This window comes from Perca flavescens, chromosome 12 (genome assembly GCF_004354835.1).
Source record: "Perca flavescens isolate YP-PL-M2 chromosome 12, PFLA_1.0, whole genome shotgun sequence".
Lineage (NCBI taxonomy): Eukaryota > Metazoa > Chordata > Actinopteri > Perciformes > Percidae > Perca > Perca flavescens.
Window position 1 is genome coordinate 23,079,293 of NC_041342.1, and position 12,583 is coordinate 23,091,875.

The window sequence follows — 12,583 nt, forward strand, 5'->3', positions numbered from 1 at the left end:
ATCGGCCCCAGAGGAGAAAGCTCCAGGTGGGGTTGTCGGAGCGTGGAGCTTCTTCCCACTGTACCTCCTCCAGGAGACATAACATGGCTGGGTGAGCTCCCCTGTGCAGGGCCTTCATTCTGTCTGTGTCACATCACATTAGCAATGCTCCCGATAGGTTACTCACACAACACTGAATCACTGTTGTTTTTGTTTTTTCTTAGATTTTTCTCAAATGCACCGGAGCTGTGTCTCTATGTAAAAATCGACCACGTAGTGTCGACCAGGGAGACTGTGTGTGTGTGTTTGTGTCTGTGTCTGTGTGTCTGTCAGTGTGAGTGTGAGAGTGTGAGTGTGAGTGTGAGTGTGTGTGTGTGTGTGTGTGATAGAGAGAGCGAGAGAGAGAGAGAGAGAGAGAGAGAGAGAAAGAGAGAGAAAGAGTTTACATGTGCAGTGCATGTCATAGAGATTAACGTTGAGTAGGTGCTATCCCTGCCATTTATAGTAATATTGCCCATTTTTATTCAGTATCACACTTTCCATTAGGATTCCATAAAGCATTATTACTGTGTATGTCACTCTCCATCTCTGCTGCTATTACTCACTTCTGCTATTTCTCTGCTTTCTATCTAAAGGCTCTTCTCATTCTCCTGTCACCCCCCCCCCCTCCCCCATGAGCCTAACATTTTAAAACCTCTCCTAATTAAAACAGAAAGTCAATCCAAGCGCATGGTATGAGCTGGCCTAGGTAATTATTGCCAAGTGAACCATGGCCCCTGTAGACCTCAGAGCTCAGTTGGATTGGGTAAGAAGCTCAGTTTCTCGTGGAGAGAAACTGCACAACGTGGGCACATCTGACCTGCAGAGGCCACGTACAGATGAGCGGGAGATTTTCAAGGTCTTTGTTATGCGATCAAGCAAAGTCTTGAACAGTGTCTTAACCATCACATACTGCATTGCCTTAAAATCTTTTTGTTCATCTCATGGGAGTCAGATTAATTAATTAATTGAATATGAATTTTAATGTGTTGTATCTTCCAGGATTTGTATCGTATGAATCTAATTATTCTGTTATCTTTAAACCTGGTATTATGCTTCAGGGTCTCTCATGTCTGTGTGTCTCTCTCTCTCTCTCTCTCTCTCTCTTACAGCACCACACCTACTGAGTGATAACATATGCACGCCTTGTGTGAATACATGCTTGTCTGTGTTACAGGAAACACCTAAATTTGTTGTTTCAAGAAAAGTGAACACACCACTAATACGTTTATACACTTGAGGGAGGTGTTGGTTAAAAGGATGTCACAATGCTCATTTGCCCCATAATCATCTTGTTTTCACCATTACCAAAGGCCCACATTCCTGCTCTCTAATGAGGACACAAGTGGCACATAAGCTGCACTCCAGAAAACCTATGCGCTTAATGTGATCTAAGAAAAAAAACTATCAAAAATGCGTTCATTATTTTGTGGTGGCAAACTTAGAGGCTAAAGGCTCTGACACACCAACCTGATGGCCGACCTTCGGCAGAAAAGGCAGTTGGACTGATTGCTGGACAATAAATTGTCCCAGAAATGATTGCGATAAACGATAATATTGTTGTTCTGAGACCATTTTCATCTAATATAATGATAATGGCATAATAATGCAGGTACACCTTTTCAAAGATCAATAAACTTTTATTTCTAAAGAATATTTAACACTGGAACTGGAAGACATTTTAAATATCAGCAATAAATGAATGAAATATATATATATAAAATATATATATAATGATTATGTTTTAGGTGCATATGTATGTTTGTTGTGTTACCGCGTTTAGTTGCTATTGTTTTACAACAACTGCGACAAGTGGTTCACCACGGTCATTCAATTTGAATCTGAAGTGCTCCCACACTGCAGCTGTTGCTTGTGGCAATTCCATCTTTTTTTTTTTTTTTTTTACTCCAACTAGTGTTTTCTCTGGCTATACTCCTCACGCATCGTCTTTCTCCCGTCGCGTCCCACTGTCTCTCATACCTACACTGGCCCCACACCCTGTCGCTAACGGGGGGTCTACAAAGTCGCTAAGTTGGCAACACTGGCTACGCCAGGAGTCCCGCCTCCCACACCGAGACCATGCGGCTGACAAGTGACTGAAGGGTTCACTCCTCGTTCACCGAACAGACTCGAGTCACTGACCTGGCCAGACTGTCTGACGGCCGATTATCGGGTTGGTGTGTCAGAGCCTTTAGGATTTAGAGAAGGGAAAGACCTGATGGAACAAAGGTAGGAGGGGGAATGTTTGTCTCAGTAGTTAAATGGGGCAAGTTCATTCTGTTTTGCAGAAAAGGCGAGACAGAATGTTATTTGAAATGAAGTGAAATTAAACAAGGGTCGCTGATTGTGATTACAGGCTATGTCCTGTTAGAGCGACTTTAATAGACATTTCATAATTTCTTGTCATAGCGTCAACAAGCCAAGATGAGCCGTTATCGGTTTGACTTTGGCACTCTGACACAGGAGATAATTGAGAATGGGGCAATTAAACAAGATTTAGAATGAGAGACAAGCAGTTTCTAATCTGAGTGCTTCTCGGTGGCAGGCAATCCTGTACCGTAGCTGTTGGACTGCAGTAAAAACGTACACTCACATCATAGATAACACTTAAGTGACATATGCTGTAAATGTGAGAACTAAATTTCAGTGGGCGTTAAAAGACAGCCAGAGAAAACTAGACAGAAAAGGTGACACAGAAAATGGGTCTATAGCTGGACAAGTTCCCTTCACTTTTCAATATCCCACTTGTCCTGACTACATTTACAGGTTTACAGTTTGAATGACTTGACTGAAATGTCTCTAAGCAGTCAAGTCCTTACTGTCCAGCTGTCATAATGTTGGTAAAAATACATACATATTTAATATTGTTGGTCAATCAAAAATGAGTCTCTACAAAATTGATTTTGTAGAGACACAAATTTAACAGCATCATCTTAAGTTTGAGTGTAAGGTCAATACACACTGCTACATTACTAGTTTGCATTAACAAAAGGAAATCCTCCATTTTGCTAAAAAGATTTGTCCGAAGTCACAACCTTAAGATTTACAAGTTTCTGTTACAAGAAACCAAGTGGGGACAGCAGAAACTCCCATCTCAAGTGAATGCAGCTCAAAAGCATTTCTGACATTGGGAAGGTATGGAGGGAGGGGTTTAACCACCGATAAGTAGTACTGATGAAACTATACTGAAAATGGAAATACTGGCAGTGGATGTGAGTGTCATAAACGTTGCAGCATCTTGCTCTTCTACCATTAGTCCTTGCCATTTTCCTAACTACTATGACAGCAGTTGATAAGAAATTACTTACATGGTCTACCTTTACCTAACGTGTATGGTGAAACCCATTTTGACTAGTTAAAGTATAACTCCTATACCAAGTTCAAACTAATGCTATTTGAACTTACACCTTTTTACTCTTTGATAGCAAGGTTGAGAAAGAACAGGAGTTGGAGAAGTAAGAGCAGAGAAAAGATAGAATCTTAAAAAATCCCTGCCTGCTCTTCTACAGCCCCTTGGGTAACCTTAAGCTCCCTGCACATCTCAAACCCTGTATCTAATTTGCAGCATCAGAGCTAAGATAGAGCCAGTTTAGGAGCATTTGGAGCCGTATAACAACACCAGAGAGCTCAGCTGAGGGCCTTTTAGCCGGTGATTTATTAGACCGTACTGCAGGTCCTCTTGGAGTAAAAGGCGGAGGAAATCGAATGGCTCTGACCTCTGTCTGCTTCTGAGTCACTGGCCGAGCATGCAGTCTAGGTGGGGAGTGTGGTTTTTTTTTTTGTGCAAAACGTACACGTTACTCTCTGAACACAGTGGGTTAGCAAGATTTGGGTAGCAACCGTGAGAAGCTCTGGGCTGTTACGTGAAAGTTTTGATCACTCGGTTTTCCTTAACTCCTTAAACGGGCCTTTTAGTGACATGTTTTTGATTTCCAATTCTCAGCACGCTTGACATGTTTATCAGCCCGTGACCTTGCTGGCGTGCTGCTTTCTGTGGTAAACAGGTTTTGGAGGTAAAACGTTTAACCTCCCAGAGCCTACGGTGTTCAGCAATCAGCATCCATTTCACTGCTCTGTGATGGAAAACCTGAAGGAGAGATTAGACTTTTGGAGAACACACCAGATGAAGGAACAGGAGGGGGAAGAGGCAAGAAAACAGGGAAAGTAGAGATAATTAGCGAGGGATATGGTGAGAGAGAGCACTGGAGACGGCAGCATAGGAATACTGTGAGAGATGATGAGCCTGATCTCCTCTGATGAATGGGATGATTACCAGGATTCAGATAATGTGACCAGTTTCATGACAGAGATAGCCCTATTGCAGACTGACCATACTCTCACCCTATCGTATTGTCTTCAATCTTTTTAATTCTCAGTTTTTCTCTGTCTGTGTTTTTTCTCTCTCTCTGTGAGCAGCCAGGAAGACATGTGCCCCTGCAGAGTTCGCCTGCTTAAATGGCCAGTGTGTCCCGGGACGTTGGCGATGCGACGGGGAGGCAGAGTGTCCCGATGGCTCTGATGAGGCAGAGGAGACCTGCAGTAAGTGAAACCAGTCAGCTGCTCACATCAAGGACATCTTAAAAGGATACTTCCAGTCTATTTCAAGTCTCATTTTCATAGGCGTGACCACGGTTTTGTTATGAATATTATACTCTCCAAAGTAACCGCTACAACGTCTGTCAGGGCTAGAACCACAAGTGGTCAGACCTGACCAGTTTATAACAAGTCAGCGGTTTAGCTACATTATCTACACCAGTGTAGTCTATATCCACAACGTTCCACTTCCGGGATTGCTCTCGCTCTGCCGGAAATTCCACCGGATGTCCGTTTTCGGTTTTTAGGGCTGCAACTAACGATTATTTTCATTGTCGATTAATCTGTTGATTATTTTCTCGATTATTCGATTAGTTGTTTGGTCTATAAAATGTCAGAAAATGGTGAAAAATGTGGATCAGTGTTTCCCAAAAAGACCAAGATTACTAGCCTCGTAAGACCATCCTGATCTCGCGAGCTCCAGTTTTCTACTCGCAGATCAGTCTGGCATCTTGAGATAGAGAAAATTTGAAGCCGTTCGCCAAACAACCGACCAATCAGCGTTGGTTTTGAGGCGGGTTTAGGTGTGGCGCAACGAGAAGCAACTGTTCAATCTAAACAACATGGCAGCTTCCACGGATGAGATGAGCGTAGCTATTGTGCAAGTTTTATCCGAATTAGAAAGTATTCCTTCATTGAAGAAGAGCAAAAAACGGCACTGGAGGCTTTTCTCGGAGGAAAAGATGTTTTTGCTCTTCTCCCAACTGGTTTCGGCAAGAAACATAGGTGGTGATAGACAGATGGTTTATCCAATCAGCTAACCAGTATTTTCGCCCCTTCCCAAAAGTTCTCCAACGGAAAGTTCCCAGATGGATATGCCGAGCAAATGCGAAGCAATCCATCTGGCGGAGTCAGGTTACAAGATTACGTCCTAAAATGTCTTGTTTTGTCCACAACTCAAAGATATTCAGTTTACTGTCACAGAGGAGAGAAGAAACTCGAAATTATTCACATTTAAGAAGCTGGAATCAAAGAATTTTTTTCTTTTATCTCAAAAAATTACTCAAACAGACTAATTGATTACCAAAATAGTTGGTAATTGACAACTAACTAAAGTTAGTTAAAGTTGACAACTAACCGATTAATCGATTAATCTTTGCAGCTCTATCCGTTACCTTCTGCTTTCTTTGTGTTGTAATTTTAAACTCCAGTCAATTTGACTGAACTTCTCCTCAGATCAATGCAGGGTAAATCCAGACAGTTAGCTAGACTATCTGTCCAATCTGAGTTTTCTGTTGCACCACTAAAACAAACTTTGAACGTACACACGTTCCACCAAAACAAGTTCCTTCCCGAGACTATTTTGCAGCGGCACTGTGGCTCCACTTGGGGCTTAGCGCTGCCCAAGACGATTGTGATTGGTTCATAGAAATGGCAAAAACGAGTGCTTGTTTTTCTCCCATCCCGGATTGCTGTGTGGAGTTGCCAGACCCTCCTCTGCAGCGCTGTGGAGGAAGGTCTGGCAATGCAAGACTAACACCAGTGGGTCCCAACCTGAGAGGGTTCTTCCATACACTGTGGTGGATGTTTACCATGGGCAGTTTGGATATACATTTTATCAAACTGCTTGTGCTTCTTGCCAATTGGACTTTTTTTTGTGATGTCACTGCGTTACGAAATCTCTTTATTAACTTTATTGATAGAAATCATCTGGAGCATCTATGTCGCACAGTGGGATATACTGTTACAGTTGATCAGATTTTTTACACTTTTTTTAAAAAGTGAAGCTGTGGCTGGCAGGTGGCATTTTGCATATGGATAAGTTGTCCCGCCTTCATCTCATGCGTTTTAGACAAGATTTAATTTGACTCTCCTAGAACCTGTATTCAGGTTGCTGATTTACCTCGTTATCTCGGCTCCGGCAGCCGTTCAGTCGCCTCGCATGCCTTCACTCGCCCACACACTTCGATACTCTGCTGTCTGATGAAGAGTGCATAGAAAGGCCTGGATTGCCTCTCTGCCAAGCTGTTAGAGCTGAGGATCTTTGGCTGGCTCACTTATAGCCTGTGCCAGTCTAGCGCACCCACACACAGGCCCTGATGGGAGTTAGGTGAGTTGACGTCTCTGCAACCAAGCAGGGGCTTGTGTGTGGGAGGCTTGAATCAGTTATTAATTGTTTTCTTCCTATCTCAAATGCTAATTTCGTTTTCTCCCATGGCTGCTTGCTTCTCTTTTGGGGTTACAGATATCAGATGGAGCTGAAAGCACTGCATTGATTAATGATGATGTACTGGGGAAAAGCAGAGTATCCACTCAATGGAATATAGCTCCAGAAATTTGTTACACTGAACGTTTTAACCCGGCCAGACTTTCATTGGACAAATGTTATGCTCACTGTAACACATTTACAATAAAACAATATATGGCACACTGCCTTTATTTGCGTGGCAAGCTCTGCCACACAAATAGAGGCTACAGTGTAGGGGGCCAAAAGTACACAAAGGCAGTACTAACGTTAACTGACCGATTAAATAAAAGAACCACGACTTTGCTTTCAGCGAAAGGCGGCAGCAACAAATGTTTTGATTTTGACTCTACTGAGTTTATCTTTCAAAAGAAATTATATCTCATCGTCTGTACAAGGTCAGAGAATTAATGTTACGGAAAAATACTTAAGATTTGAAGCCAAGTTTTGAAGAGCTTTAAAGTGCTCATCTTGTGCTTTTTGGCTTTTCCCCTTTCCTTTATTGTTTTAAATATATTTTTGTGCACGTTACGTTACTAACTGGGCCCCTAAAAGATAACTTCATATTGGAAATCCAGTTAAAGATAAATGAAGGAAGGATCATCTCTCGGCTGCAGACTCAAGAGATAGATATCTGGGCCGAGAAGAAAGTAATTTGCATGAAATCCCTTATGTATTTTTGCAAACAATAATCGTTATAGAGTTTTGATTTTGACACAATTTGCCAGAAATATCGTTTCAACAACAGCAACCAACCTACTCGTCGTGGATGGCTCACTTATTATCCGTCTCGTCTCACTGGTAAATCACTTGCCTGTGCCAGCCACTTGTTAAGATTACAAAGCTATAATGAGAACTGTACATCTGTCAGGGAAAACCTCTTGACGTGCTGCATTTTCTGATTAGACTGGAAATGCAAAATAACCTCTGACATGACCATTTAGCATATCCAGTCTGAAATGCCATTAGCATTTCACTTAACACCCCAATCCCGTGCAACACTTAACATTAAAGTCAAAAGCTACCAAGCGCCACGCTTATCAATTAAACTTAGCTAAAGCGCGGATTGTTTTGCTGTTTTTAACAGCAGAGGGAAAGGTAGAATTTCACACACACTGCATCCAATCTTTAATGTGATAGAGATATGAAATTTGCCATTATGTAAATAGCAGAGACCGGTGACTGCACAACCGTTTTACATGGGTTAATTACATATAGCACAGCGCACCTTAATGCATCATGCTCCAGTTATACTGAAGCCTGATAAGCCAGGCTGTGCTCTCACATGCAGACAACCCTCATCTTTTTCTTTCATTCAATTTGCCCCCCAACTCTCCTGTACTTTCTGTCTATTTCAGTTCCACATGTGCACAAACATACAGTACACACTCGCATTTAGGACTCGGTTGCTGCAGACATCTGTGCCACAATCATTCTGGCTCACTGAGTGGATTCCCAATTACACGCTGGAGTAGCGTTACACTGCGTTGTTAAGAATTCAAATTTCGGCCACACTAAGTGAGTTACTCACGAGCGCTGAAAAATGAATGACTTGGAGAAACATGTGCAGTGCCAGAGCTCATAGTTTTTGTATTAGATTCATGTGTAATCATGGAGGAAGTGGGCCACTGCAACCAGCTGTGCAGAAGCTTCTCTGCTCCCTGGCCAAAGCAGTGGCATTTTTCTGTGCTCTTAGTTGCTCAAGGATTTAGGAGGGGAGGTGCTACTTGACACTTTCTGACTAAATTGCAGAGTTTGTCCTTCTCTGCTTGTGAATTCATTTCTAGGAGTTGACACGCATGAGGGAACTTCATAGTTTCATCTTTCTCAAGGACTCTTTTATTATGTGAGGACATAACCCTGAATTGGCATACATTCTTTTGTATTTGGCCTATTCAAAAAAAAAAGGTGGAACTTTTCTTTTTAAAGCCACCATTTTGTGTTTTCAATTTGGTCTTTTAAGTGTTATATAATTTGTAGTGGATTATAGATATTTCTCTGAAAGGGGTTTTGAAGAAAACTTCCTCCTATAAACCTCTTTGTAGATTTTGAGCTTCAAACCCCGTTAAGCTTTTTCTGGGGAGTTTTCTTGCTTTTTTTTTATTGACTTTATAATAGGGACGATTTTCTTGGTAAATATGTTTGCATTGCACATTCTGCAAGCTAAAGTTCTGTGTGTGTTTTGTCAAATCATGTTTAGATTTCCTTTCATGCGGAGATATGTTACTGTAGGTGTTGGTGTAGGTGGACTCTTTGCAAGTAAATTAAATGTAGTAGATTTAAAGCAAAGATTTAACATTTTTGGCAATGATCCCACAAATTTGTCAGGTTTAGTAGTGATAAAGATATGTATTGAGGTGGGATATTTTACACAACAATTACACAACAATAACTATTAGATGCATCTAATGATTACAGTACTTTTTTATCTGTCAATTGTTTTCTGTGTCTTAAAATATAGAAACATGTCTATCAAAATGTCCTAAAGCCCACAGTGATTTAAAAAAATAATTTGTTGATAACCCAGATTACAATCACAAAAGGCAAAAAAAAAAAAAAATCACATTTGAAAAGCCGTAACAAGGTAATGTTATGAATTGTTTTGCTTGAAAGATTACTTAAACAATGAATTTACCGATTGATGTTGATTGCAGACCAGATGACAGTAAAGTTTGAACAGTAACCTCATAAAAAAATAAATCATAAATAATAACTATTAATTATAAAAGAAGCATTGCTCAGTGCTTAATGCTGTTGATTAACAGCAATAAAGTTCTGGTTTTAAATCCACTAACTTGGCTATTCTAAACTGCTAATCCGTTTGAGTGTGACTAGTTGTGGTTGTGTACAGTGTATGTGTTTGCTCTGTTATAATATGGCAGGAGTCCAGGGTGTACCCATTGCCCAGTGTCTGCTGGGATTTGAAGTTGCACTCAGGGAGCTCAGGTACAGCACTTGATTTTAAGCGCAAGTGCATGCCACAGTACATTTCTTGCTAATGCACTTTGCTGAAAATAACTTATAATTTATTTCCCATTGTGTAGTTTGCAAGCAGCAAATGTTCTCTGCTGTACCAGATCTATTATTCAGAGAGGAGGACATGGCCACACTAACCCGGTTTAATGAAGCGGCAAATCTGAGTATGACTCGTGTTATTGGAGCGCTTTTTGCCTTTTCCGCTCTGAGGCAGAGATGCCGAGTTTTCTCTTCCATCAGAACCTGAACATTTCGCATACAAAATACATAGACCCAGATGCATGCACACATAGCCACAAAGACTTCAAAACCTTTTATCACAGACAGTTGGAATAGAGGGTGAGGGTTACTCAGAAGTAGGATTGTGAGACATCAGGCTGTTTGTGATGATTTTAAGGTTACTAACTGCAACAAGCTATATAGACAAGTCAGCTGGTTGCAATCCACACACTGTAAGTTGTCGTGAAGTCGCTGTAAGATGACTCACCACTGTACAATATCTGTTATTAATTGGAAGCAACAAAATACACATTGTTTACATGAATAGGCTTCAAATGATTACTTCAGGAAAACCATGTCAGGCTATAGTGTAGTGTCACATTTGCTATGAAGCTGCAGTGCATTATATTAGATCAGTTTCAGCTCCACAGCACTTATTAGGCTTTCCTTTATCACAGTATTTTAAAGCCAAGTTTAGGGTAAAAGGCTGTCAGCAATAACTAGGTCAATCATGACGATCAAATGAAAACTAAAGCTATAAAACCATTGCACTGTTGAGACGAACGCAGCCTTGGGTCTTGTAAAAGGTAATGAATTCTCAACAGATCTTCTGCCAAAACGCTACAGTTGAGATGAATTCTCATTTTTCACTCTGGTGGTAAACAACAGCCAGGCAGTCAGTTTGTCTGTGAGTAATTGGCTTTTATTATGTTGCCTCTTTCTCAAGCAAAAAAACCCATTAGCTATGTCTTTATAAAAATCTGAGGTGTCTCTAATCAATGGCTGTCATGAGGAGCAGTGAGGTACCGCCGCTTTGTCGAAGTGAAGTTTGGTTTCTTTGTTTGGATTTGGGAGGAACGGAGCTCGAGGTTCATTAAAGAGTCATCCGTTAAAAGGACCGGACAGCTCGCCCTCTGCTCGGTGGATTCAGATTCTGCTCAAGTTTGCGCTCTGCCTGACTCTCCTCTTTCATCTCTTTCCACTTGGTTTGGAAAGCTTTGATTTGGCTTTAGGATAAGAACCTGAAAAGGTCATGCTGCAGTTTGTCTCTTCATCCTTTTCCCTTTCAACACAGTATTTTGCTCTTGACGTGTCTCCGAAGCTGTCTTGTTTATTTCTCCTTTCTCTGCTCTGCTCTCTCCGTCACCCTTTCTTATATTTTCATTTTTATAGTCTTATTCTTGTTTTCTGTCAGGCCTTCTTTGGACTTACATTAGTTTGAATTCTTTTATACAGCATGTTATTTGCTCTATTAAAGATTCCACAGTTATTTCTGATAAATGTTTCCTGCCTCCCTGACCAGCTGCTCTGTCTTTTCAGACATTACTCAGCTGTAATCATTCATTTTAGCTAATCATTCTTTCCCGTCTTTAGTTTCTTCAGTCTTCATTAAGCTTGTTTGCTCACTCGACACACTGGACAGCTATGTCTGGAAAGAAGTAACTGAAAAAAACTAATCATAGGGCATAATTGTCTCTGTTGCGTGCATGAAAACTGATGCAAAAAACATCAAAGACACTCACAGAAGAACTAAAATACCCATTTTATAACTCATTGTCATATATAAGCCATGAGGGAAATGACAGCCTTGCCAGAGCTGGCAGGTGGAAAATCCCTCCACTTATTTTTCACTATCCTGCTGTTTTACTTACTGTACCAGTGTAACAGCAGGACATTGTTTAACACTATATACAGTATCTCACAAAAGTGAGTACACCCCTCACATTTTAGTAAATATTTCCCTATATATTTTAATGGGACAACACTGAAGAAATGACACTTTGCTACAATGTAAAGTATTAAGTGTACAGCTTGTATAACAGTGTAAATGTGCTGTCCCCTTAAAATAACTCAACACACAGCCATTAATGTCTAAACCGCTGGCAACAAAAGTCAGTACACCCCTATATTAAATTCCCATAGAGGCAGGCAGATTTTTATTTTTAAAGGTCAGTTATTTCATGGATCCAGGATACTATGCATCCTGATAAAGTTCCCTTGGCCTTTGGAATTAAAATAGCCCCACATCATCACATACCCTTCACCATACCTAGAGATTGGCATGGTTTTATGTCGGTTAGCCTAATAGCTAGTTTGATTTGCACTGAGAGAAGATTTCTTGGAAAGTACCCCATGTCAATCTCTAGGTATGGTGAAGGGTATGTGATGATGTGGGGCTATTTTAATTCCAAAGGCCAAGGGAACTTTATCAGGATGCATAGTATCCTGGATCCATGAAATAAATGACCTTTAAAAATAGAAATCTGCCTGCCTCTTTACATTGTAGCAAAATGTCATTTCTTCAGTGTTGTCCCATTAAAAGATATAATGAAATATTTACTAAAATGTGAGGGGTGTACTCACCTTTGTGATATATATATATATATATATATATATATATATATATATATATATATATATATATATATATATATATATATATATATATTTACAGTACAACTGTCAAGAGGGACAAAGGGTGAATTACAGTAAGCTTTTGTTCACCAACCTAACACTGCAATTTGTTCACAACCAAATTTAGGTGGATGTCACTACTCAGCAAGTGTGAGTGTTCCCTTTAGAAGCAGCACT

The 12,583-nt window shown here is 40.5% G+C and overlaps 1 protein-coding gene across 3 annotated transcripts in view; it reads left to right on the forward strand.

Moving 5' to 3' along the window:
* Positions 1 to 12,583, forward strand: part of LOC114565061 (low-density lipoprotein receptor-related protein 8) — a 76,903-nt gene that overhangs the window by 19,620 nt on the left and 44,700 nt on the right. For all 3 annotated transcript variants that reach the window (XM_028592879.1, XM_028592880.1, XM_028592881.1), the window contains exon 3: positions 4,435 to 4,557. In XM_028592879.1, the coding sequence (XP_028448680.1) occupies positions 4,435 to 4,557 (123 nt within the window). The remainder of the gene's footprint in view (positions 1 to 4,434; positions 4,558 to 12,583) is intronic.